Source organism: Chiloscyllium plagiosum, unplaced genomic scaffold (assembly GCF_037043375.1).
Source record: "Chiloscyllium plagiosum isolate Xiang-an unplaced genomic scaffold, Cpla_swu_hap1 HiC_scaffold_29, whole genome shotgun sequence".
In the NCBI taxonomy this organism is placed as follows: domain Eukaryota; kingdom Metazoa; phylum Chordata; class Chondrichthyes; order Orectolobiformes; family Hemiscylliidae; genus Chiloscyllium; species Chiloscyllium plagiosum.
In genome coordinates this window covers 17074870-17101139 of record NW_028270167.1, presented here as the reverse complement: position 1 = coordinate 17101139, position 26270 = coordinate 17074870, and the positions used below count along the sequence as shown (strand labels likewise).

Below are 26270 nucleotides of genomic sequence, written 5' to 3'. Positions count from 1 at the left end.
GGTTCATGTCACATTACAGGTGATCACCATTGCACTACACAAACACATCACACACACACACACACTCTCACATACACACGGACACAGGTACACACAGATGCGCACGCAGACACCCACACACACCCTTATAGACACACACACTCCCACACATGCACCCCCTCGCAGACTTAAGACACTCTGCACTCACTACACACACACACACACACACACACACTTTCTCACACTCACAACCCCCACCCCAGACAGACACACACACAGACAGACAAAGACCCACATGCACACATATATTTTGTGGGGTGAATTTTTTTGTACTTGCAGAGTTACATTGCACTTTGCTCAAAAACTGCATACATTCATGTAGAACTCTGAGCTCAAAAACTGCATGAATTTATGTAAAACTCTGTTATCTCACTTTTTAGATTAGAATCAATCAAAAATCAGGTCATAAACAGAGAACACAGGGGGCTAACACCTTCAACATATTGTCGAAGCTATCACCATTGTTAACAGCTAACCCGAGAATGCAACTTTAAAAAAAAGGGTTTTGTGATTTACACATGAAAGAAGTGAAACTATCACTGTATTCTAACAGATGAAAGGCTTAACAGACAATCAATTCTTCAATGTATAATTTCAGTTACATCACACTGCAAATTTTTGCTATAAATTCTGTGTTACGATCGAGCCCTCCACAATCTCCTGATGAAGGAGCGTCGCTCCGAAAGCTAGTGTGCTTCCAATTAAACCTGTTGGACTATAACCTGGTGTTGTGTGATTTTTAACTTTGTACACCCCAGTCCAACACCGGCATCTCCGAATCATTTGCCTCCCTCAGTATTCTGGGATAGATCACATCAGACCCTGGGGACTTACTTACCTTATTGTTTTTAAGATTTTTAGAATTTTGATAGTGGCATGAAAGTGTAAACTGAAACATAAAATATCAATACTTATTTGTCATTTTAAGTGAATGGGTTAACATTGCCATATGGATTCCAACACAAGTCATCTACAGTACTTTGGGGAGAAAGTGAGGTCTGCAGATGCTGGAGATCAGAGCTGAAAATGTGTTGCTGGAAAAGCGCAGCAGGTCAGGCAGCATCCAGGGAACAGGAGAATCGACGTTTCGGGCATAAGCCCTTCTTCAGGAATCCTGAAGATTCCTGAAGAACGATTCCTGAAGAAGGGCTTATGCCCGAAACGTCAATTCTCCTGTTCCCTGGATGCTGCCTGACCTGCTGCGCTTTTCCAGCAACACATTTTCAGCTACAGTACTTTGGGCCAATAAAAGGATAGATCCAAATAGTATATCATGGAACTAGACAAAGTGAAGATTTCAGGGTTTATGCACACAGATCAACAAAATATAACAGATACGAGTAAAATACAAGGAACTTGTTGCCTTTGGAACAAGAGGATTGGCAAATAAAGGTGATCAAGTTTTACTAAAGCTGAACAAAGCCCTGATTTGACCACATTTGAAGTAATGCATAGAATACTAGGTGCAACACATTAAAAGGGAAAACAACAGCCTTGAAAGGATTGCAGGAGAAATTCATTGGGACATTTCACAGTTGAAATTTGCAAGTTCAAATGTCAAAGTCTGGAGATGTACAAAACTTAAAAGATTTCTAACCTGGGATTAGGACAGTATAGAATTTCAACAAGACATTGACAAATTCATGGTGTAGGCAAATAGCTGACAGATGGCCAGAACACAAAAAGATAGTGTAAACTAAAAAGGGTGGTATTCTAAATGGTGTGCAGAAGTAGAACTTGGGTGTATACCTACCCAAGTCATTAAGGGTGGCAGAACAGGTAGAGAGATGTGTTAAAAAAGTATAAAATACTCTTGGCTTCATTATTTAGAGCACTAAGCAAACAGTAGGGACATTTCACTGAACTAACATAAGATATTTTATAAGAGTAGAAAAGTAAAAATTAAATTAAAACAAAATATAAATATCTTTATCAAAGTAAAAGGAGCAGGCTTTATTGCAGAAACATTTAATACCTGTGTAGTGGTATTCCAATGTCAATGGAAACTTAAAATATAGATAATATAAATTATAGAAAACTGGAGTCTTACATTGTTCTCATTGTAGCAGTATGTGACTTTTGCTTGAATGTCACCAACATTCAGTGCTGGAGCAATTTTACTGGAAGTAAACCTCAGACGAGATCTGAAAAAAAAAGTTGACAATACTCAAAAGTGCCAAAGGCTAAATTTCTGTATTTGTTGTACATAATACAACATTGATAATATGATAACACATCTCCAGAATAATCCACAAGGTCCAGGTTAAATCTCCTAAAATACTCCAAATCTCCAATTTTGTTTTGCCTCTCATATGGTATAAATCCATACCTCAATGATCTAACCACTGGATTTGCAGCTGACACTAGTACTGAATGGACCTCTCTAACTTCAAATCATGTTGATCTTGCTTTATGGACCTCCTGTGCAACTGTAACCTTGTATTCCTCTCTCCGTCTTAAGCACCCTATGATCTGTATGCCCTTGTTTGCTATGATCTGCATGCCCTTGTTTGCTATGATCTGCCTGTACTGCTTGCAAAACAAAGCTTTTCACAGTCCATGTGATTACAATAAATTAAGTCAAAACATCAAATCAAAAATCAAATCAAATTTGTTTCTATTAAAAGCAGATTTTAGAAAGGAACAAAATAGGACTCAGACACTCACTGAAGAGTTTATTTACTGATTTTTTCTTAATTGATATTGATATTAACATTGATACCTACTTTGTCGCTTTCTTTCCATCCCCTTGAGATTTTCCATCTACCTCACATTCTCCCACATCTTCAGTAGGGCTCTGGGGTTCTATTCGAGGGAATGCTGTCTTCAAAGTATCCACAATCGCACTGACAACAATCTGCAGGGAAAGAAACCCATGCTAAGATAAATTTCCTTACAGCTGTTGCAATCAACCCCATTAAACCCTTCAGCAGAATAAACTTCTTAGTACAATATATCCTTGGTATAACCTCACTCCGAACATCATCAATTCCTCTGGTTGAAAAAAAATTAAAAATTAATCTTGAGGATTGTAATCCATTGTGGTTGAAATCACAACTCAGAGATTTAAAACAGTATTACTGTGTCCCAGAATTAGCACATTCTGTCTGAGAACTGAACTTCTCAACTTTTATTTAAAAATATGGAGCTATTGTTGTATAGTATTGAACAAAGAGCAGCTCTTTAAAAAAAAGACCGGTTAATAAAAGCTTGGGCAAAATTACTCCTGAAGTTAAAATTTACCTTGTCAATCCTGGACACAAAGGATTTCTTCACAAAAGCAATTCTAGCATCAGTATTTAGAGCCAGAAACTCCTGCATTTCCTCAGAATATGCACTTTCAGGAATGGCACACAGTTGCTGTATAAAAAGAGTTAAAAGACTATATCCTGAACAGTTCCAGAAACGAAACAATAATAGTTCATGCTTAACAAACAGAATAGCAGATTTGATTTTTCATTCACTGCAGCTCCACAGCTGTACATTCACAGAAGCAAACACATTGACAGCCAGAGAAAATGGGCTTAAAAGAAGTGAATTTGGGAAATATTATTTCGGTGACACTTCATTTGTAACAGAAGGTGTTCAATCATGTCTTTTATTAAAACAACATGAAAAATTTCTGAGGACTGCACAGACATTACGTAAAGAAAATTTGGTAAATTTTCATACAGCTTGAAATGACAAACACCTGCACAAAGATGGCCAATATTAGTCCACAACCTTACCTTCCAAAACCATAGATGGCTGATGTGGGAAATGAAAAGCATCATCACAGATTCAACAAAAGCTCTATTTTTATGATTGAACTTGGACTGCAAGTGTTGAAAATTGACCTATATCTAATGATGCCACATCAACTCAAGTGTACCCAACGCTGACCCCAGAATTAGATAAATATTGAGCACAAGACATCACAAATATACAGATCTTCTTTCAATAAAGGGCGAATCTATTAATGCGATGAGTAAACGCAAGAGGACGCTTAGTTGGCTGAATGAGTTTCAAACTGGACTCCTATCATCCACAGGGAAAGAAACATTATAATCATCTGTCACTTTTCTCTTACTTTCAGAAAGGTCTCCAGAAGACTTTTTCGAGCCTCTACTTTATCACTGTCCATGTTTCCAAATGGCAGGTCGGGAAAGAGCTTCTTTGGTCCTTTCACATCTGAAAACCAAAAGAAAGCATTTTACAGAATATCAAATTAAATAAGTTTTTTAAAAAATTTGTGCTAATTTCCGCACAAAGCACTCTGAAAATGATGTCTTTTAATTATCAGTTTGTATCACGTGATAAAACTGAAAGGCTCCCAAAACAAACTCATTTTTTAAGTTTGATTGGAATTTGAAAATAATTTATTGAAATATGGCAAATATTAAAAATGTTTTCAATGTTCTGTTAATATTCTATTAAAATATTGTTGAAATAAAATTCAAAGTAAGAATGTTTTCAGAGGAAATATGGAATGTGACATATGAGAAAAAAAGTACATTCTAATTGATTCACCGACGCAATGGATCATAAACGTAATCTGGATATTCACATGTTAAAGTGGGTAAAGGCACATTATATATTTTGTTCAAATAAAAACAAAGTTGCTAGGGAATCTCAGGAAGTCTGGCAGCATTTAGGATGCGAAAACAAAATTAAGGTTTCAAGTTTGGGGTCAATTCTACTTTTAATTGTTTCAGAGGTCCAGCATCTTCAGAGCTTTGGTTCATATATTTTATTATGAAGAATGTGAGGGCTTTTTAAAAAATTAAATTATGAGCAGATGTTAAATATATAAAGTGCAATTTAATGAATACCCTGGGGAATACAAGACAAACAGCTTTTTCAGAAAAGACTGACAGAAACAGTTGAAGCACCATAAAATTTGGTAGGCTGTGCACAGACCTTTCGTGCATTCCACGTTTTGGACTCTCAAACTCAGACAGTGCTGAACAGAAGGTTCTTCCGCAAAGGAAGAATGAGAAAAACAGCCAAACAGTGACACTTATATGAATCTCTTGATTTAAAATTGGCAAATGTATCGCAAAGCCAGGTATGTGTAGTGTATGTATTTCTGCACTTGTTAATTTCCTCGCTCCACCACTCAGTGTCACTCAGATTCCAAGCACCTATTACATCACAAGCGATGAGGCAACTCTCTGGAGATTGTAATGATAGATTTGCAAGATTGGGATTTATAATGTTATTACTTTCTTACTTTTGAGGAGCTTGCGTAGTTCTGCCTTTTCTTCCAGTCTAGTTTGCAGATTCAAGAATTCACTGTAGCGTCGATTAACAGTGTGATATGCCACCTGCTGGAGTGTTCCAGGATTCTCTGTGTCCAATGCAGTTTCATACTGTTGAAAGATATACAATAAGTCCTCCATGAAAGTTACCTTATTTACCATTGTTTCGCTTTAACAGTAGTAAATTAATGGGGCCTGCAATCGTACTGAGCATTTTAATGTTGATTCCTGCAGGACCTGGTTGGCCTTCCCTGCTCCCATTCCTCCAAGTTTGCCTTTCCAACCCCAGGCTGCAGCCTTTTCCCCACTCCCAAACTGCCAGTTGCCATCTCTTTCCCATTCCCTACTTCCCAGTTGTGGCCTCTTTCTCTCTTTCCAACTCAAAAATGCACCATTTATTGTGCAAGGACGCAATGAGCTCACAACAATTGAAGGTGAGGGTTCAGGGGGACCCCGATGTAGGCGGTCAGTATCAATGAGGAGGAGGAGGAAAGGCAGGAGAGAAGCATGCAGACTGACAGCAGACCTGTGGGGGACTCTAGACTGGAAGCAGCAAGGTTAAAAGGAGCAATAAGAATGGAGAGCTCCCAGAAACAGATAGATTGGGGACAGAGTCGAGAGTGTGGTGCTGGAAAAGCACAGTAGTGCAGGAAGCATCCGAGGAGCAGGAAAAATCGACATCTCGGGCAAAAGCCCTTCACGAGGAATGAGGCTGGGAGCCTCGAGGGTGGAGAGATAAATGGGGGTGGGGGGGTCTCCATCCCAGAGGTTCCCAGCCTCATTCCTGATGAAGGGCTTTTGCCCGAGACGTCGATTTTCCTGCTCCTCGGATGCTGCCTGACCTATTGTGCTTTTCCAGCACCACACTCTCAACTCTAATCTCCAGCATCTGCAGTCCTCACATTCGCCTCGACGAGGGAAAGACCCATGCGGAAATAGACAATAGACAATAGGTGCAGGAGTAGGCCATTCAGCCCTTCGAGCCTGCACCGCCATTCAATATGATCATGGCTGATCATTCCTAATCAGTATCCTGTTCCTGCCTTATCTCCATAACCCTTAATTCCACTATCTTTGAGAGCTCTATCCAACTCTTTCTTAAATGAATCCAGAGACTGGGCCCCCACTGCCCTCTGGGGCAGAGCATTCCACACACCCACCACTCTCTGGGTGAAGAAGTTTCTCCTCATCTCTGTTATAAATGGTCTACCCCGTATTTTTAAGCTGTGTCCTCTGGTTCGGCACTCACCCATCAGCGGAAACATGTTTCCAGCTGCCAGAGTATCCAATCCTTTCATAATCTTATACGTCTCAATCAGATCCCCTCTCAGTCTTCTAAACTCAAGGGTATACAAGCCCAGTCGCTTCAGTCTTTCATTGTAAGGTAATCCCACCATTCCAGGAATTGACCTCGTGAACCTACGCTGCACTACCTCAATAGCCAGAATATCTTTCCTCAAATTTGGAGACCAGAGCTGCACACAGTACTCCAGGTGTGGTCTCACCAGGGCCCTGTACAGCTGCAGAAGCACCTCTTTGCTCCTATACTCAATTCCTCTTGTTATGAAGGCCAGCATGCTATTAGCATTCTTCACTACCTGCTGTACCTGCATGCTTGCCTTCATTGACTGGTGTACAAGAACACCCAGATCTCTCTGTACTGCCCCTTTACCTAAATTGATTCCATTGAGGTAGTAATCTGCCTTCCTGTTCTTGCCACCAAAGTGGATAACCATACATTTATCCACATTAAACTGCATCTGCCATGCATCTGCCCACTCACCTAACTTGTCCAGGTCACCCTGTAATCTCCTAACATCCTCATCACATTTCACCCTGGGCCACCCAGCTTTGTATCATCAGCTAATTTGCTAATGTTATTGCTGATACCATCTTCTATATCATTAACATATATTGTAAAAAGCTGCGGTCCCAGCACGGATCCCTGCGGTACCCCACTGGTCACTGCCTGCCATTCCGAAATGGAGCCATTTATCACTACCCTTTGTTTCCTATCAACCAACCAATTTTCAATCCAATCTAGTACTGTGCCCCCAATACCATGCGCCCTAATTTTACTCACTAACCTCCTGTGTGGGACTTTATCAAAAGCTTTCTGAAAGTCCAGGTACACTACATCTACTGGATCTCCCTCGTCCATCTTCAGAGTTACATCCTCAAAAAATTCAAGAAGATTAGTCAAGCATGATTTCCCCTTTATAAATCCATGCTGACTCTGACCTATCCTGTTACTACTATCCAGATGTGCCGTAATTTCATCCTTTATAATAGACTCCAGCATCTTTCCCGCCACTGAGGTCAGACCAACTGGTCTATAATTTCCTGCTTTCTCTCTCCCACCTTTCTTAAAAAGTGGTATAACATTAGCCACCCTCCAATCCTCAGGAACCGACCCCGAATCTATCGAACTCTGGAAAATAATCACCAACGCATCCACGATTTCCCGAGCCACCTCCTTCAGTACCCTGGGATGCAGACCATCAGGCCCCGGAGACTTATCAACCTTCAGACCTAACAGTCTCTCCAACACCAAATCCTGGCAAATATAAATTCCCTTAAGTTCTGGTCCTTCAGCCACTGTTACCTCAGGGAGATTGCTTGTGTCTTCCCCAGTGAACATAGATCTGAAGTACTCATTTTATTCCTCTGTCATTTCTTTGTTCCCGGTAATATATTCCTCTGTTTGTGTCTTCAAGGGCCCAATTTTAGTCCTAACGTTTTTTTTGCCTTGCACATACCTAAAAAAGCTTTTACTATCCTCCTTTATATTATTAGCCAGTTTACCTTCGTACCTCATTTTTCCTCTGCGTATTTCCTTCTTAGTAATCCTCTGTTGCTCTATAAAAGCTTCCCAGTCCTCAGTTTTCCCACTTATCTTTGCTATGTTATACTTTTTCTCTTTTAACTTTATATGTTTCTTAACTTCCCTCATCAGCCACGGCCGCCCATGCCTCCTCCTGGAATCTTTCTTCCTTTTAGGAATGAACTGATTCTGCAACTTCTGCATTATACACAGAAATATTCGCCATTGTTCCTCCACGGTCATCCCTGCTAAGGTATTGCACCATTGAACTTTGGCCAGCTCCTCCCTCATAGCTCCATAGTTCTCTTTATTCAACAGAAGTACTGTTACTTCCGACTGTACCCTCTCTCTCTCAAATTGCAGATTGAAGCTTAATGTATTATGGTCACTACTTCCCAATGGCTCCTTCACTTCGAGGTCTCTGACCAATTCTGGTTCGTTACACAATACCAGATCCAGAATTGCCTTCTCCCTGGTCGGCTCTAGCACCAGCTGCTCTAAGAATCCATCTCTGAGGCACTCCACAAAATCTCTTTCTTGAGGTCCAATACCATCCTGATTCTCCCAGTCTACCTGCATGTTAAAATCCCCCATAACAACTGTAGTAACATCTTTGCGACAGGCCAATTTCAGCTCCTGATTCAACTTACATCCGACATCCAGACTACTGTTTGGGGGCCTGTAGATGACTCCAAAAGGACTTTTTAACCTTAGTATTTCGCAGCTCTATCCACACTGACTCTACATCCCCTGACTCTAGGTCCCCCCGCGCAAGGGACTGAATATCCTCCCTTACCAACAAGGGAGAAAAAGACTTTTCTTGCCTATACTTAAGTAGGAATAAGGGTAAAACAAAAACAAGGGTCCATATTCTATTTAGTTAAGAAAATTCTGGGGAACTCAGGCCCATGATCTCTCTATTCTACATTCTGTGGAAATTTCTAGATGCTCCTGGTGGTTTGGATGACCGTGTGTGTAGGAGGTACCACCAGCTGGAGCTCCAAACCTTGAGTGTCAGCTGGGGACAATACGGTGCATTCACAAAGCTGAGGTTTGACGACAGCATATCTCAGGACACAGTCACCCCGTAGCTTAAGCAAGTGCAGCAGAGAGGGAATGGGGACGCTCACAGGGGTTCCAGGCAGGTTGCGAGGAAATCCCTCAAATGCAAATCACTTACAAATCATTACTCAGCCTTGCAAAATGGTGAGAGTAATGGTTCCTTGCAGGGACATGTGTTTATGCTACTGGGGTGAATTCAAGCTAGACTGGCAGGGAGATGAGATCCTGACAAGTAGTTCAGAGGGTACAGAAGCTGAGATGGTACAGGAGTTAAAACATGAGTTAGTGTGGAAGGCAGAGGAAACACAGGCTACATGAGATAGTAGTGAGTTCAGCAAGGTTAAATGTAGGGAGCCTGAAGTATAAGTTAGATGAGCGAACATAGGTGCAAACTACTTTGACATCACTGCTACAACCCGACTGCTACTGAAAGATGTGCAGGTCAGCTCAACATTCCTGATTGTAGGGGCAACCAGACAAGATAGAGAGGGGAATGATGGCAGGTTGCCGCAATATTGATCAAGGAATCAATTATAGCAGTGAGGAGAGATAATATTGTGGAAGGATCAAATGAGGCCATACTGAGGCCATAAAAAACACAGACAAGGCAAACAGGCTGCTGCATATGTACTTTTGCACCTCCCCCCGCCGACACAATCAGAAGAGAATGAGGATCAAACTTCAGAGAAGTGTAAAAATAAGAAAGCTGTAATCGGGAATTCCAACAATCCAAACATTATCTGGGATTGTTCTAGTGTGCAAGATATTGAGGGAGCAGATTCTTAAACTGTTTCCAGGAGAACTTCTTTAGCTAGTATGTTAAAGGACCAACAGAGGAAGGGACAGTTCTGGGCCTAATATCTGGAAATGAGCCAGGGTAGGTGGGAGGCTTATCAATAGGTGCACATAATGGAGATAGTGCCTATAATTCAGAACAGTGGCAAATGGAACTCAAGATGGAAAAGTATGTCATAGAGTCAAACAGCATTGAAACAAACTCTTCAGCCCACTGTGTCTCTAAGACCATAAGTCATAGAAGTAAAATTAAGCCATTCGGCCCATCAAGTCTGCTCCACCATTCAACCATGGCTGATATGTTTCTCAATCCCATTCTGCCTTCTCCCTGTAAACCTTCAGTTTCTTACTAATCAAGAACTTACCTACTCTTGTCTTAAATACATTCAATGATTTGGCCTCCAAAGCCTTCGGCAGCAATGAGTTCCACAGATTCACTATCCTCTGGCTGAAGAACTTCCTCCCCATCTCAGTTCTAAAGGGTCATCCCTTCACTCTGCAGCTGTGCACTCAGGTCCCAGTCTCTCCTACTAGTGGAAACATAGCCTCCTTATCCACTCTACCCAGGCCTCTCAGGATCTTGCAAGCTTCAATCAAAACCATCAACCTCTCATCCTTCGAAACTCCATTGACAACCCTCTCATCTTTGGGATCATTCTTGTAAACCTTCTCTGGAGCCCCTCCAATGCTGGCACATCCTCGTTTAGATACACAGTCCAAAGCTGCTCACAATATTCCAAATGCCACCTAACCAGTGCCTTGTACAGCCTCAACAGTATATCTTTACTCTTGTATTCTAGTCCCCTTGAAACAAATGTTAATATTACATTTGCCTTCTTAACTGCAATCTGAACCTGCATGCTAACCTTAAGAGAATTCTAAACTAGGGTTCCCAAATCCCTTTGTGCTTCAGATTTCTTTCCACATTTAGAAAATACACAAAGCCTCTACTATTCCTACCAAAGTGAGTGCATAACCTCACACTTTCCCACCTCCCATGTGAAGGTTGACAGGGGACTTAATCAAAGTGAATAAGATTGATGAGAGTACACTAAGGAGATTGGGAAGGCACTTTTTCCATCTGTGGAAGGGTCAATAACAAGGGAATCTCTTTTAAATTAAGGGTAGAAGGCTAAGAGGGGAGTGAAGGAGGAATATTGTCACTCAGCAGATCATGAGAGTCGGAACTACTCCCTAATAGCAGAGTCAGAAATTCTCGAAACATTTAGAGAGGATTTAGATATTCATCTGTGTTGCCATAATCTCCAGGGGTATGGGCGAAGAGCTGGAAAATGGAATTTGTGTAGTCTGATCATTGTTGACCAGTGCAGACACCATGGGCCAAATGGTCTCTTTCTGCACTCTAAGTATCTGAGACTGTGGAAAGGATAGCAGTTTAAGAAATCAGTTGATAAACAGTGCAAAGAAGCTGGGGTAATCTCTGTGCTCCTGAAAGACCCTGGTATAAGGAGTATCCTTAACAGAAAACAGAGTTGATAGTGTCTCGTATATTGGTGTCAGATCTGGTCATGAATATCTACACCAGTTGTGTGGAAGGCCATGCCAGTTGGAAAGGCGAGAGTGGGTATGAATGAGAAAGGCATCGAAATTGGAGGGGAAGGTATAACTGAGCAGATCAATACCCGCAGAAGTATTCTGGTGAATAGAAGGCAAAAGATGAGATAGCTAACAGCTCAAGAGCTTGTTAGAAATGACTTGGAGGACAGTCTTTTTCCAGGCACAGTTGGAGGTGATTGATGGTACAGAAGTGAAAGTAGGTAGCCCTCATTATGGAGAAAGCTCAGTTAGACATTAATCTCAAAAACCCAAACGCAATGCCCGATTTGCACTGTTCTGTTGATCTCAACCTGATCTACATCAGAGATGATACAACTGTCCACAAAATTTGTTATACCAGCAATTCTTCTACAGGCTTTTGTATCAAAGCACCCTTGTACAGAAATGCACTCAGGATAATGGTTTGAATTTGATCCAATTTATTATTGGAATTTAGTCACTAAAATACAGTGTTACTTTGTTTTGAGTTACTGCTAAGGATATTCTTACAGATTTTCCTGAAAGCCATACTCACTCACTCTTGGCCTACTGAAGCTCTCCTCACTACTTTATAGAGGTGCTTCCCTCCTCTTCAATTCTCAATATATTGCATTCCTCTTCCCAGCTTTCAGTCTCCCATTTCACACACTCCAACTCAAGGTCTCACTTTCTCGCTCAGGCTCCTGCAATTCACCTGTCACCTCTCATACCACATGGAAAGGTCAGTTTACAGGTTTACCTTAAAATCAAAATTTCCTGCTTTCTGGCAAGTTGTAGTGATAAATTAAAATTTGCCTTTCAGCAACATTAGTGCTAAGATCAAAGAACATTATAAAGGAAAAAGTGACTTACCTTGATAGTGTACAGTGTGTAAGGGTGAAATCCTCCTCCTCTGTGTTCTTTTGCTGTGACGGTTCCACTGATCCTCAAATTGTGAATCACCACTGGTGTGTCTGGACTGCAAATAGGTTCAAAACTGTAAGTAGATATATTCACTGAAGTAGGTGAGGATGCATGCACAGGTTCTGTGGACACAACATCTAAGGAGTTACAGGATGAACCATCTGACAGAACAGCCTCCTTTTCCTGAAAAGGGTGCGGGCTGGAAAGAATTCGGATTGTTTCATGAGCTAGAATAGTTGTGGATGTCGCTAATTTACCAAATGTCTCTTCTTTTCCAACGTCATCAACATGCTCCAACCCTACAGAAGCTGCATTTTGGTCAAATGATGGCAAAACTGTGGATTCACCTACATTTAGCTCATCACCACTTGCATCTTCTAGCGCATCAAAAGTATTAGCTAGTTCCATTGGAGTTAGCCTGTCCACAGCCAGTTCTTCAGATGCCAACAGTGTTAATGATTCTGTAGAATCCTTTCTCACATCAGATTGTGGTGTTTCGGGTTCAAATTCCTCACATGAATAGAAGAGGTTTAATTTGTCTGGCCTTTGGTGATCATAGCCACTGGTTGTATTTTGTACTGATTTGTCAAACTTTTCATTTGTTTTACTTGCATTTCCATTTATTGATAGGTTTGTCTCCTCCGTATTGATTTCCAAGCTATCAGCATCATAGCAATGAAGATCTTCAGTTTTCGGAGTTGGCATTGATTCAGCAATTACCTCTTTTTGGGGTTTCAAGGGCAAGGAAGTGGGCATGATTAGCTGCAAAGACTTCTCCATTACCTCCACTGTCTTACTGCTGGATTTGGTAAAAATGTCTATGATAATACCATTTATCCAATCTGGGTCTGCCATTTTGTTTATAAGGGGTAGAAGCACATTGCACATGATTAGCTCTCTCACCACAAACCTCCCTGTCCTGGTTTCTAGATTGGGATAGGGCACCAACACGTGCAGAAGTAGATCAACAATGCCCCTTGCATAATTCACTTCTGTAGCAGGACTCTGAAGCGCAATATGAGCGTCATTGACTTTGCAATATATTTTCCACAGTGACTGATTATCTTCTGCTCGGTGGCGGCCAATCTTCTCACGTGATGTCTTCTTGGCCTTCATATAAATCTCCAGGTGACAGCTGCACAAAACAAGGATCCTTTGAGCCAGCCCTTTCCTGTCAACATGCTCCATCCTTCTCTTCAGCTCCAAAGCCATGGCATGCATGGCTCTCTGCACCTCATTCTCAAACTCTGGCTCCTTGCTGACGGTCCTGTACCAAGAAGTGACAAAATCCCTGACTATCTTGGTGATGGTGCCTTCGATCTCCTTGGCCAGAAGCAATTCAGTGTCTGCTTGGGGTAGGGTGGGCTCCAACCTGATAAACCTTTCCAAGTGGACCAGATTGGTGGGGCTGAGCATTAGTTGTGAGCCCAGCCAGCCGCCTAGCAACACCAGTAGGACGGAAACACATAGCAACCAGATGTTGAGCAGCAGCTGGAGGAAGAGACAGGCCAGCACCAGGAGCCCGAGGCCCAGCCACTTCCTCTGCAGCAACAGCTCGTTCAGCAGCCGGCCCGAATCCTTCACATTCCCCGGCTGCATCCCGTCAGCTACAACTGGCGACCGTTGATAATTTCAGACAGCAGCAGGCCGGCCGCCGAGTCTGTGTTTATATCCCAACACCCGGGGAAGAGGATTCCTGTCACCAACTGCGATGCTACAACCGCGAAAACCCTGGGAGCAGCGCCACCTGCAGCACGGGAGGACCGCGCCTCCAGCGCCACCTGCAGCACGGGAGGACCGCGCCTCCAGTGTCACCTGCAGCACGGGAGGACCGCACCTCCACTGTCACCTGCAGCACGGAAGGACCGCGCCTCCAGCGCCACCTGCAGCACAGGAGGAGCACGCCTCCAACGCCACCTGCAGCACGGAAGGACCGCACTTCCAGCGCCACCTGCCGCACGGAGGCCCGCACCACCTTCAGCGCCATCAGCAGTACGGAGGACCGCAACTCCTGCGCCACCTGGCGCATGGGAGGGCCACACCTCCAGCGCCACCTGCTGCACGGGAGGAGCGAGCCTCCAGCGCCACCTGCAGCAGGGGAGGACTTCAGCTCCAGCATCATCAGGAGAATTGGTGGCAGATTCTCATTCAACATTTTTTATAAATATTCATTTGTAGGATGTGGGTTTCACTGGCTGACCAACATTTGGTACTCCTTGAGAAGGTGATGGTGAACTACTTCTTGAACCGCTGCAGTCCTCTAGGTTGACCCACAATGCCGTTAGGGAAAGAATTCCAGGATTTTGACTCAATGACAGCGAAGGAATGACAATACATTTCCAAGTTAGGATGGCGAGTGGCTTGAGGAGAATTTGAAGGTGATGGTGTTTCCATATACAATTTGTTCTGATAGAAAGCAATAGTTCTGTTCTCATGCGATGTCACGTTATAAGAAAATTATGGGCGGCACAGTGGCACAGTAGTTAGCACTGCTGCCTCAAGCGCCAGAGACCCGGGTTCAATTCCCGCCTCAGGCGACTGACTGTGTGGAGTTTGCACATTCTCCCCGTGTCTGCGTGGGTTTCCTCCAACAGTCCAAAAATGTGTAGGTTAGGTGAATTAGCCATGCTAAATTGCCCGTAGTGTTAGGTAAGGGGTAAATGTAGGGGTATGGATGGGTTGCGCTTCGGCGGATCGGTGTGGACTTGTTGGGCCGAAGGGCCTGTTTCTGCACTGTAATGTAATGTAATCTAATCTAATCTAAAATTGCACAATAACTGCACCATTTAAACTAATGGGGCTGGAAACATGTTATAGCCAACACAGGTATGGAAAGTTCACATTATGCAAAAACAGTCTAAATTCTTCAATTACATTAAAGCCAATTTGCGTTGAAGAAACACATGTTATAGCAGAACAGATTGTATCTGCTGCCTTTGTCCTTCTAGATGGAAGTGTTTGTGGGTTTGGATGGTACTGTCTGAGGGTCTTTGATGAAGTTCTGCACTGCATCTTGTAGACATTACATACTAATGAGTGTTGGTTGTGGAGGGATTGGATTATTGTGAATGTGATTCCAATCAAGCAGGCTGCTTTGTCTTGGGTGGGATCAAGCTTCTTGAGCATTATTGGTGTTTCTTCCATCCAGATATGTGGGGAGCATTCCATCACACTCCTGCCTTGTACCTTGTAGATGACTGACAGGCATTTTGATGGTGAATTACTTGCCACAGTATTCCTAGCTTTTGATCTGCTCTTGTGACTGCTGTGTTTCTCTGGTGGGTCCAGTTAAGTTTCTGGTCAATGGTAACCCTTAGGATATTAATAGTGGGGAATTCAGTGATGGTAACACCATTCAATTCAAAGGGCAGTGGGTAGATTATTTCTTATTGGCAATGGTCATAGTCTGGCTTTTGGCACAAATGTTACTTGCCACTTGTCAACCCAAGCCTAGATATTGTCCAGATCCTGTTACATTTGAACATGAACTGCTTCAGAATCTGATTAGTTGCAAATGAACATTGTGCAATTATCAGTGAATATCCTCACTTCTGACCTTCTGATGGAGGGAAGGTCCTTGATGAAACAGCTGAAGATGGTTGGGCTATATACTACCCTGAGGAACTCCTCAAGAGCTAAGATAACTGACCTCCAACAACCATAACCTTCTTCCTGTGTGCCAGGTATGATTCTAACCACCAGACAGTTTGCCCCCCGGTAACCATTGATTCTAGTTTTGCTATGTCTACTTGATACTGCATTCAGATATAGGGTCATACAGCATGGAAGCAGAGCCTTTGGTTCAACTCTTTCATGCCAACCAGACATCCCAATCTAATCCCATTTGCCAGCATTTGGCCCATATTCCTCTAAACCCTTCCTATTCACATACCCAACTGGATACTTTTTAAATGGTGTAATTGCACTTGCTTCTGCCACTTCTTCTGGCAGCACATTCCACACATGCACGACCCTCTACGTAAAAACATTACCTCAAATGCAAGATCATTCTGTTGGGGCTTAATCTAACATTGAGTATAAAAATAGATTGCATGACTGGAAAAGATAATGCAGTAGATGACACATTATCAAATACATGATTCGAAGTCATGATTTGGAGATGCCGGTGTTAGACTGGGGTGTACAAAGTTAAAAATCACACAACACCAGGTTATAGTCCAACAGGTTTAATTGGAAGCACACTAGCTTTGGGAGCGACGCTCCTTCATCAGGAGATTGTGGAGGGCTCGATCGTAACACAGAATTTATAGCAAAAATTTGCAGTGTGATGTAACTGAAATTATACATTGAAGAATTGATTGTCTGTTAAGCCTTTCATCTGTTAGAATACAGCGATAGTTTCACTTCTTTCATGCGTAAATCACAAAACCCTTTTTTTTTTAAAGTTGCATTCTCGGGTTAGCTGTTAACAATGGTGATAGCTAGACAATATGTTGAAGGTGTTAGCCCCCTGTGTTCTCTGTCTATGACCTGATGTTTAGATTGATTCTAATCTAAAAAGTGAGATAACAGAGTTTTACATAAATTCATGTAGTTTTTGAGCTCAGAGTTCTACATGAATGCATGCAGTTTTTGAGCAAAGTACAATGTAACTCTGCAAGTACAAATTCACCCCACAAAGTATATGTGTGCATGTGGGTCTTTGTCTGTCTGCGTGTATCTGTCTGGGGTGGGGGTTGTGAGTGTGAGAAAGAGTGTGTGTGTGTGTGTGTGTGTGTGTGTAGTGAGTGCAGAGTGTCTTAAGTCTGTGAGGGGGTGCATGTGTGAGTGTGGGAGTGTGCGTGTCTATAAGGATGTGTGTGGGTGTCTGTGTGTATGTGCTGCAACTGACAGGGTACCCTTCGTTGTTCAGTACCTCCCATCAGCTGAAAAAGTACGCCATGTTCTTCGTGATCTGCAACACATTATCAATGAGGATGGCACCTCACCAACCCCACACCTCCACTACTTGCTTTAAACAACCTCCAAACCTCAAACAGATCATTGTTCGTAGCAAACTGCCCGGCTCTCAGGACAACTCCATACAACCCTGTCACGGTGGACGGTGCAAGACGTGTCAGATTGTGGACATAGATACCACTATTACGCGTGGGAAGACCTCCCACCTTGTACATGGCAGGGTACTCATGTGACTCAACCAACGTTGTCTATCTTATACGTTGCAGGCAAGGATGCCCGGAGGCATGGTACATTGGGGAAACCGAGCAAAGGCTACGACAACGGATGAATGGGCACCGCACAACAATCAACAGACAGGAGGGTTCCCTCCCAGTTGGGGAACACTTCAGTGGTCCAGGACATTCAGCCTCGGACCTTCGGGTGACCATCCTTCAAGGTGGATTTCAGGACAGGCAGCAGAGAAAAGTGGCCGAGCAGAGGCTGATAGCTAAGTTCGGTACCCATAGGGAGGGCCTCAACCGGGACCTTGGGTTCATGTCACATTACAGGTGATCACCATTATTCCTTTATTCCTAATGAAGGGCTTTTGCCCGAAACGTCGATTTCGCTGCTCCTTGGATGCTGCCTGAACTGCTGTGCTCTTCCAGCACCACAAAAGGTGATCACCATTGCACTACACACACACACTCTCACATACACACGGACACAGGTACACACAAACGCGCACACAGACACCCACACACATCCTTATAGAGGACTCACACACTCACACATGCACCCCCTCACAGACTTAAGACACTCTGCACTCACTACACACACACACTTTCTCACACTCACAGCCTCCAGCCCAGACAGACACACACACACAGACAGACAAAGACCCACATGCACACATATATTTTGTGGAGTGAATTTGTACTTGCAGAATTACGTTGTACTTTGCTCAAAAACTGCATGCATTCATGTAGAACTCTTATCTCACTTTTTAGATTAGAATCAATATAAACATCATGGCATAGACAGAGAACACAGGGGGCCAACACCTTCAACATATTGTCTAGCTATCACCATTGTTAATAGCTAACCCGAGAATGCAACTGTTAAAAAAAAGGTTTTGTGATTTACACATGAAAGAAGTGAAACTATCACTGTATTCTAACTGATGAAAGGCTTAACAGACAATCAATTTTTCAATGTATAATTTCAGTTACATCACTCTGTAAATTTTTGCTATAAATTTTGTTACGATCGAGCCCTCCACTATCACCTGATGAAGGAGCATCGCTCCCAAAGCTAGTGTGCTTCCAATTAAACCTGTTGGACTATAACCTGGTGTTGTGTGATTTTTAACTTTGTACACCCCAGTCCAACACCAGCATCTCCAAATCATGATTCGAAGTGTCATTGTTTAAGGATTTGGGACATGAACAACAAGAAGTTGTTGGAATCTGGCAGGAGGATTAAAAAAAGGGTGAGTACATTTTTTTGTGTATTGTATTCCATAGGTTTTCTGGTAATGAAATTAATTTAAAACCATGCTTCTTTCTGATTAAGGGTAGAAGTATGTTTAAGAGACTTTTCATTTTTGGTACTGGAAACTGAAATGGAAGTTGGACTAACTGAAAGACCAAAAAGGTATTGCAACTTTAAAGTCAACTGAAGCAGTAACAGAAACAATCCTGGACTGAATTGCAATAGGGATCATTCTGCAGCTCTTCTGAACAGGTTTGAATTAAGAGTGTACTGAGGTCAGGACCTGAGTGGAATCCAAACTGGACATTGATGAACAGACATTAACTATTTGTCACATTAAGAAACTATTCCTCATATCCCACCTTTACATTGAGAGTACCCTCCATCGCTTTGCATGGCACAATCACTGCGCTAGCACTTTAAATGGATCTAAATGTTCTGGACAGGGCATCCAGAAACAGTTGCAAGCACTGGACACTGCAAACGTCCTGGCAATAATGCTGAAGATTTGTGCTCCAGTTCTTGTCATGTCCCCAGCCACATTATTCCACAGCAACACCGCCATCTGCTCAACAATGTGGAAGATTGCCCAGATATGTCCTGTACAGAAAAAGCAGGACAAATCCAATCCAGCCAATTACTGTCCCACCAATCTAGTTTTGGTCATTAGTAAAGCGATGGGAATGCAGCCTTGACGTCAAGGACTGTCACTCTCATCTCACCTCTGGAATTCAGAAGCTGAGCGGCTGTGGCGGAATCTGAACTGGGCATCACTGAGGTTATTGCTGAGCAGATGTTGATTGATAGCACTATTGATGTCAACTTTCATCACTTTACTGATATTCAAGAGTAGACTGTTGGGATGGTAATTGGCTGGGTTGGATTTGTCCTGCTTTTTATATACAGGACATACCTGGGCAATTTTCCACATTGTTAGGTAGATGCCAATGTCGTAACTATACTGGAAGAACTTGGCAAGGGGAGTGGCAAGTTCTGGAGCACAAGTCTTCAGTATTATGTTTAGAATGTTGTTAGGGCCCATGTCCTTTGCAGTATCCAGTGTCTCAAATCTTTTCTTGATATCACATGGAGAGAATTGAATTGGCTGAAGACTGGTATCTGTAATACTGGGAACCACTGGAAGAAGCTGAGCTGGATCATCCACTTGGCAATTCTAGCTGAAGGTGGAGGGGGCTACTGCAGATGCTGGAGATTAAAGTCAAGATTAGAGTGGTGCTGGAAAAACACAGCAGGTCAGCTTTTCCAGCACCACTCTAATCTTAATTCTAGTTGAAGATTGATGCAAATGCTTCAGCCTTATCTTTTGCACTGATGAGCTGTGCTCTTCCATCTTTGAGCATGGGGTTATTTGTGAAGCGTCCTCATCCAGTGAATTGTTTAACTGTCTACTGCCATTGATGAGTAGATGTGGCAAGGCTGCAGAGCTTAGATCTGATCTGTTGGTTGAGAGATTGCTTAGCTCTGTCTATCACTTGCTGCTTATCTTGCAAGTAGTCCTGTTTAGTGGCTTCATCAATTTGACACCTCATCTTCAGGTATGCCTGATGCTGCTTGCATGCCATCCTGCACTCACCATTGAACCAGGGTTTATCTCATGGTTTGATGGTAATGTTTGTATGGGGGAATATGCTGGACCAGGAGTCTGCAGATTGTGTTGGAGTACAATTCTGCTGCTGTTGATAGCTCACAGTGCGTCGTGGATTCCTAGTCCTAAGTTGCTCGATTTGTTCAAAGTCTGTCCCATGTAGCACAGTGATAGTGCCACACAACACGGTGGAGGTTATTCTCAATATGAAGGCAGGATTTCATCTCTAAAAGCACTGTTAATGATACTGTCATGGACAGGTACTTATGAGTGTGGCAGATTGGTAAGGATGAGGTCAAATATGTTTTTCCCGCTTGTTGGTTCCATCACTTCGACAATGCAGGTTACTGCACAATTTAGGCTGATGGATTATGGGTCTTCTGTCATAAATGAGTTTGCATAGCAACAGTGCACTTCCTTGTGGACAGAACTAAACTTATTGTAATTCACCAGTGATTGGCAGTAAAGCTCAGGGCAGGTACAGGTAGAATGAGTGTGGAACGTACAATTGAGACTTTGGTCAAATAATCTGTAAATAGCAGGATAGAGGAACTTTCTAAGACAACTGAAATGTGCATTTTCAGACCACAAATTGTTATTTTTTTTTAAATCAATCTACTGGCAGTCCACATCTTAAACACAAAAACTTTCAATAAAAATGTCAGTTTTTCATAAACCCAGATTGCAATGCCAAAAATCTTGTGATTAGATAGGGTAGTTGGAATGCTTTACTTTGGCCTTATTATTTAGAGAATGTATAATAAAGGTCCAAAGTCTTCCAAATATACAGTAGGCTGTGCTCTCTGAACATTCAGTGCTCCTGACTCAAAGAATGACTCCCATTTATATTGTGCTTTGCAAGACGACCAGACATCACAAAAAATATTTCATTGGTTGTAATATGTTTTAAGTGCAGGCAACATGGGTTGCATAAGGTCATAGTTTTGAAGGGGTTAATGTTCATGTTAAATTGACTCCACCTTCCTACTGGTGTCACACACTCTTGGCACAATGGCCTCAAGCAGTCATACCTCCACTTTTGGAGGGAGCTGATGTATCTTTACCAGGTAATGCCTGGTAATTATCTCTGTCCAAATGTGCATAACTTATTTCTATCATGCAATAAAATTTCTTATAATCTCAGAACAGTGCCATGCTTTTTGAATCCTTTACAGTGGTGTATTCTTTACCACTAATCACTAATTAGGCCCAAGATATGTGTAGCATAGTGGCTCGGTGGTTAGCACTGCTGCCTCACCTTGGGTTTGATTCTAGCCTTGGCACTGTCTGCATAGAGTTTGCACATTATAGAACATAGAACATTACAGCACAGTACAGGCCCTTCAGCCCTTGATGTTGCACCGACCTGTGGAACCAACTGAAGCTCATCTATCCTACACTATTCCGTTTTCATCCATATGTTTATCCAATGATCATTTAAATGCCCTTGAAGTACTACTACTGTCGCAGGCAATGTGTTCCACTCCCCTACTACTCTCTGAGTAAAGAAACTACCTCTGGAATCTGTCCTATATCTATCACCCCTCAATTTAAAGCTATATCCCCTCTTGCGAGCCATCACCATCCAAGGAAAAAGGCTCAGACTGGTCACCCTATCTAACCCTCTGATTATATGTCTCAATTAAGTCACCTCTCAACCTTCTTCTCTCTAATGAAAAAAGCCTCAAGCCCCTCAGCCTTTCCTCATAAGTCCTTTCCTCCATACCAGGCAACATCCTAGTAAATCTCCTTCTGAACCCTTTCTAAAGCTTCCACATTCTCCCTATAATGCGGTGACCAGACCTGTGTGCAATACTCCATGTGTGGCTGCTCCAGAGTTTTGTACAGCTACAGCATGACCTCGTGACTTCGAAACTCAATCCCTCTACCTACAAAAGTTAACACACTGCATGCCTTCTTAACAACACTATCAACCTGGGTGGCAACTTTCAGGGATCTATGGGCATGGACACAGAGATCTCTCTGCTCATCTACACTACCAATAATCTTACCATTAGCCCAGTACTCTTTATTCCTGTTGCTCCTTCCAAAGTGAATCACCTCACACTTTTCTGCATAAAACTCCATTTGCTACCTCTCAGCCCAGCTCTGCAGCTTATCTATGTCCTTCTGTAACCTACAACATCCTTCAGCACTATCCACAACTCCACCGACCTTAGTGTCATATGCAAATTTACTAACCCATCCTTTGACACCTTCATCTAGGTCATTTATAAAAATGACAAACAGCAGTTTGTCCCAAAAACAGATCCTTGCAGTACACCACTAGTAACTGAACTTCAGGATGAACATTTCACATCAACCACCACCCTCTGTCTTCTTTCAGCTAGCCAATTTCTGTTCCAAACCACTAAATCACCTTCAATCCCATGCCTCCATATTTTCTGCAATAGCCTCCCGGGGGGAACCTTATCAAATGCCTTACTGAAATTCATATACACCACACCAACCGCTTTAACTTCATCCAACTGTTTGGTAACCATCTCAAAGAACTCAATAAGGTTTGTGAGGCACAACCTACGCTTCACAAAACAGTGTAGATTATCGCTCATCAACTTATTCCTCTCTAGATGATTATAAATCATATCACTTGTAATCTTTTCCAACACTTTACCCACAACCAAAGTAAGGCACACTGGTCTATAATTACCAGGGTCGTCTCTACTCCCCTTTTTGAACAAGGTGAAAATATTAGCTATCCTCCAGTCTTCTGGCATTATTCCTGTAGACAATGATAACATAAAGATCAAAACCAAAGGCTCTGCAATCTCCTCCCTGGCTTCCCAGAGAATCCTAGGATAAATCCCATTCAGCCCAGGGGACATATCTATTTTCACACTTTCCAGAATTGCTAACACCTCCTCCTCGTGAACCTCAATCCTTTCTTGTCTCGTAACCTGTCTCTCAGTATTCTCCTCAGAACATTGTCTTTTTCCGGTGTGAATACTGATGAAAAGTATTCACTTAGCGCTTCCTCTATCTCTTCAGACTCCACACACAACTTTCCACTACAAGCGTTGATTGGCCCTAATCTTACTCTAGTAATTCTTTTATTCTTAATCTACCTATAGAAAGCTTTATGGTTTTCCTTGATTCAATCTGGCAATTACTTCTCATATTCCCTCCTTGCTCCTCTTTGCTCTCTCTCTAGGTCTTTCCTGACTAACTTGTAACTCTCAAGGGTCCTAACCTGAGCCTTCGCATCTCATCCTAACATAAGCCTTCTTCTTCTCTTGACAAAAGATTCAATTTCTTTAGTAAACCACTTCCTCCCTGCCTGACAGGTACATACTTATCAAGGACACGCTTAGCTGTTCCTTGAATAAGCTCCACATTCAAGGAATAAAAGAATGACGAGGGTAGGAATAGGTCCAGTCAAGGATAGTAGTGGGAAGTTGCGTGTGGAGGCTGAAGAGATTGGGGAGACACTGAATGAATACTTTTCGTCAGTATTCAATCAGGAACAGGACATTGTTGTCAATGTGAGTACTGAGTCACAATTAAGTAGAATGGATGGCTTTGAGGTATGTAGAGAAGAGGTGTTGGAAATTCTGGAAAGGGTGAAAATAGATAAGTCCCCTGGGCCTGATGGCATTTATCCTAGGATTCTCTGGGAAGCAAGGGAGGAGATTGCAGAGCCATTGGCCTTGATTTTTATGTCCTCGTTGTCTACAGGAGTAGTGCCAGAAGATTGGAGGCTAGCAAATGTGGTTCCCTTGTTCAAGAAGGGGAGTAGGGATAACCCTAGTAACTATAGGCCGGTGAGTCTCACTTCTGTTATGGGCAAAATCTTAGAGAGAATTGTAAGGGATAGGATTTATGAGCATCTGGATAGGAATAATGTGATCAAGGATAGTCAGCATGGTTTTGTGAAGGGCAGGTTGTGCCTCACAAACCTTATTGAATTCTTTGAGAAGGTGACTAAGGAGGTGGACGAGGGGAAAGCAGTAGATGTGGTGTATATGGATTTTAGTAAGGCGTTTGATAAGGTTCCCCATGGTAGACTACTGCAAAAAATACGGAGGTATGGCATTGAGGGTGAGTTGGAGGTTTGGATTAGGAGTTGGCTGGCTGGAAGAAGACAGAGGGTAGTAGTTGATGGCAAAGGTTCATCTTGGAGTGCCGTCACTAGCGGTGTTCCACAAGGATCTGTTTTGGGACCATTGCTGTTTGTCATTTTTATAAATGACCTGGAGGAGGGGTTAGAAGGTTGGGTGAGCAAGTTTGCGGATGATACGAAAGTCGGAGGAGTTGTAGACAGTGAGGAAGGATGTGGCAGGTTACAGCGGGATATAGATAAGCTGCAGAACTGGGCAGAAAGGTGGCAAATGGAGTTCAATGTAGCTAAGTGTGAGGTGATTCACTTTGGTAAGAGTAATAAAAAGATGGGGTACTGGGCTAACGGTCGGATACTTGGTAGTGTGGATGAGTAGAGGGATCTTGGTGTCCATGTACACAAATCTTTGAAAGTTGCCACCCAGGTAAATAGTGCGGTGAAGAAGGCATATGGCGTACTGGCTTTTATTGGTAGAGGAATTGAGTTCCGGAGTACTGAGGTCATGTTGCAGTTGTATAAGACTCTGGTGCGGCCACATCTGGAGTATTGTGTGCAGTTTTGGTCGCCATACTATAGGAAGGATGTGGAGGCACTGGAACGGGTGCAGAGGAGGTTTACCAGGATGTTGCCTGGTATGGTAGAAAGATCGTATGAGGAAAGGCTGAGGCATTTGGGGTTGTTTTCATTGGAGAAAAGAAGGTTTAGGGGTGACTTGATAGAGGTGTATAAGATGATTAGGGGTTTAGATAGGGTCGACAGTGAGAATCTTTTTCCTCGTATGGAGTCAGCTATTACAAGGGGGCATAGCTTTAAATTAAGGGGGGGTAGGTATAGGACAGATGTTAGGGGTAGGTTCTTTACTCAGCGAGTCGTGAGTTCATGGAATGCCCTGCCAGTAGCAGTGGTGGACTCTCCCTCATTATGGGCATTTAAGCGGGCATTGGATAGGCATATGGAGGATAGTGGGCTAGTGTAGGTTAGGTGGGCTTGGATCGGCGCAACATCGAGGGCCGAAGGGCCTGTACTGCGCTGTATTCTTCTATGTTCTATGTTCTATTTCAATCGTGCCCATTTCCTGCAGTTTCCTTCCCCATCCTATGCATCGTAAATCTTGCCTAATCGCATCCCCCAGTAATAACTCATGCCCTGTGTTATATACCTATCCCTTTCCCTTGCAAAAGTAAACATAACCGAATTGTGGTCACTATCATCAAAGTGCTCACCTCCCTCAAAATCTAACATCTGGCCAGGTTCATTATCCAGTACCAAATCCAATGTGGCCTCACCCCTTGTTGGCTTGTCTATATACTGTGTAAGGAAACCTTCCAGCACACATTGGACAAAAACTGACCCATCTAAAGTACTTGAACTGTAGTATTTCCAGTCAATATTTGGAAAGTTAAAGTCCACCATAACATCTACCCTGTTACTCTTGCTCCTATCTAGAATTATCTTTCCTCTACAACTCTGGAAATATTCAGCTGACTATAAACAACTCCCAACAGGGTGACCTCTCCTTTCCTGTTTCTAACCTCAGCCCATTAAACCTCAGTAGATGAGTCCTCAAATGCTCTTTCTGCTACCGTAATATTGTCCTTGACGAACAATGACTCTCTGTATCTGCATATGTTTCCACCAGGTGATTTCTTCTCACAGTCCAAAGATGTGCAGGTTAGGTGGATTGCCGAACTAAATTGACCAGTAGCTTCAAGGAATGTGCAGGTTAGTTGGGTTAGCTATGAAAGATGCAGGGTTATGAGGTTAAGGTGGGGG

The 26270-nt window shown here is 42.7% G+C and overlaps 1 protein-coding gene across 3 annotated transcripts in view; it reads right to left on the bottom strand.

The window, feature by feature from the left end:
- snx19b (sorting nexin 19b) overlaps positions 1-14130 on the bottom strand; it is a 163341-nt gene extending 149211 nt beyond the window's left edge. For 2 of the 3 annotated variants that reach the window (XR_015751983.1, XM_043676707.2), the window contains exons 1-6: positions 12370-14130; positions 5252-5390; positions 4109-4209; positions 3283-3399; positions 2766-2896; positions 2090-2183 (exon numbers count right to left, since the gene is read on the bottom strand). Coding sequence is in view for 2 of the 3 variants with exons in the window: in XM_043676707.2 (XP_043532642.2) it covers positions 2090-2183; positions 2766-2896; positions 3283-3399; positions 4109-4209; positions 5252-5390; positions 12370-14019 (2232 nt within the window). In the remaining variant the exon portion in view is untranslated. The remainder of the gene's footprint in view (positions 1-2089; positions 2184-2765; positions 2897-3282; positions 3400-4108; positions 4210-5251; positions 5391-12369) is intronic. The other variant, XM_043676706.2, reaches the window with a different exon arrangement.
- Positions 14131-26270: the final 12140 nt, after the last annotated feature.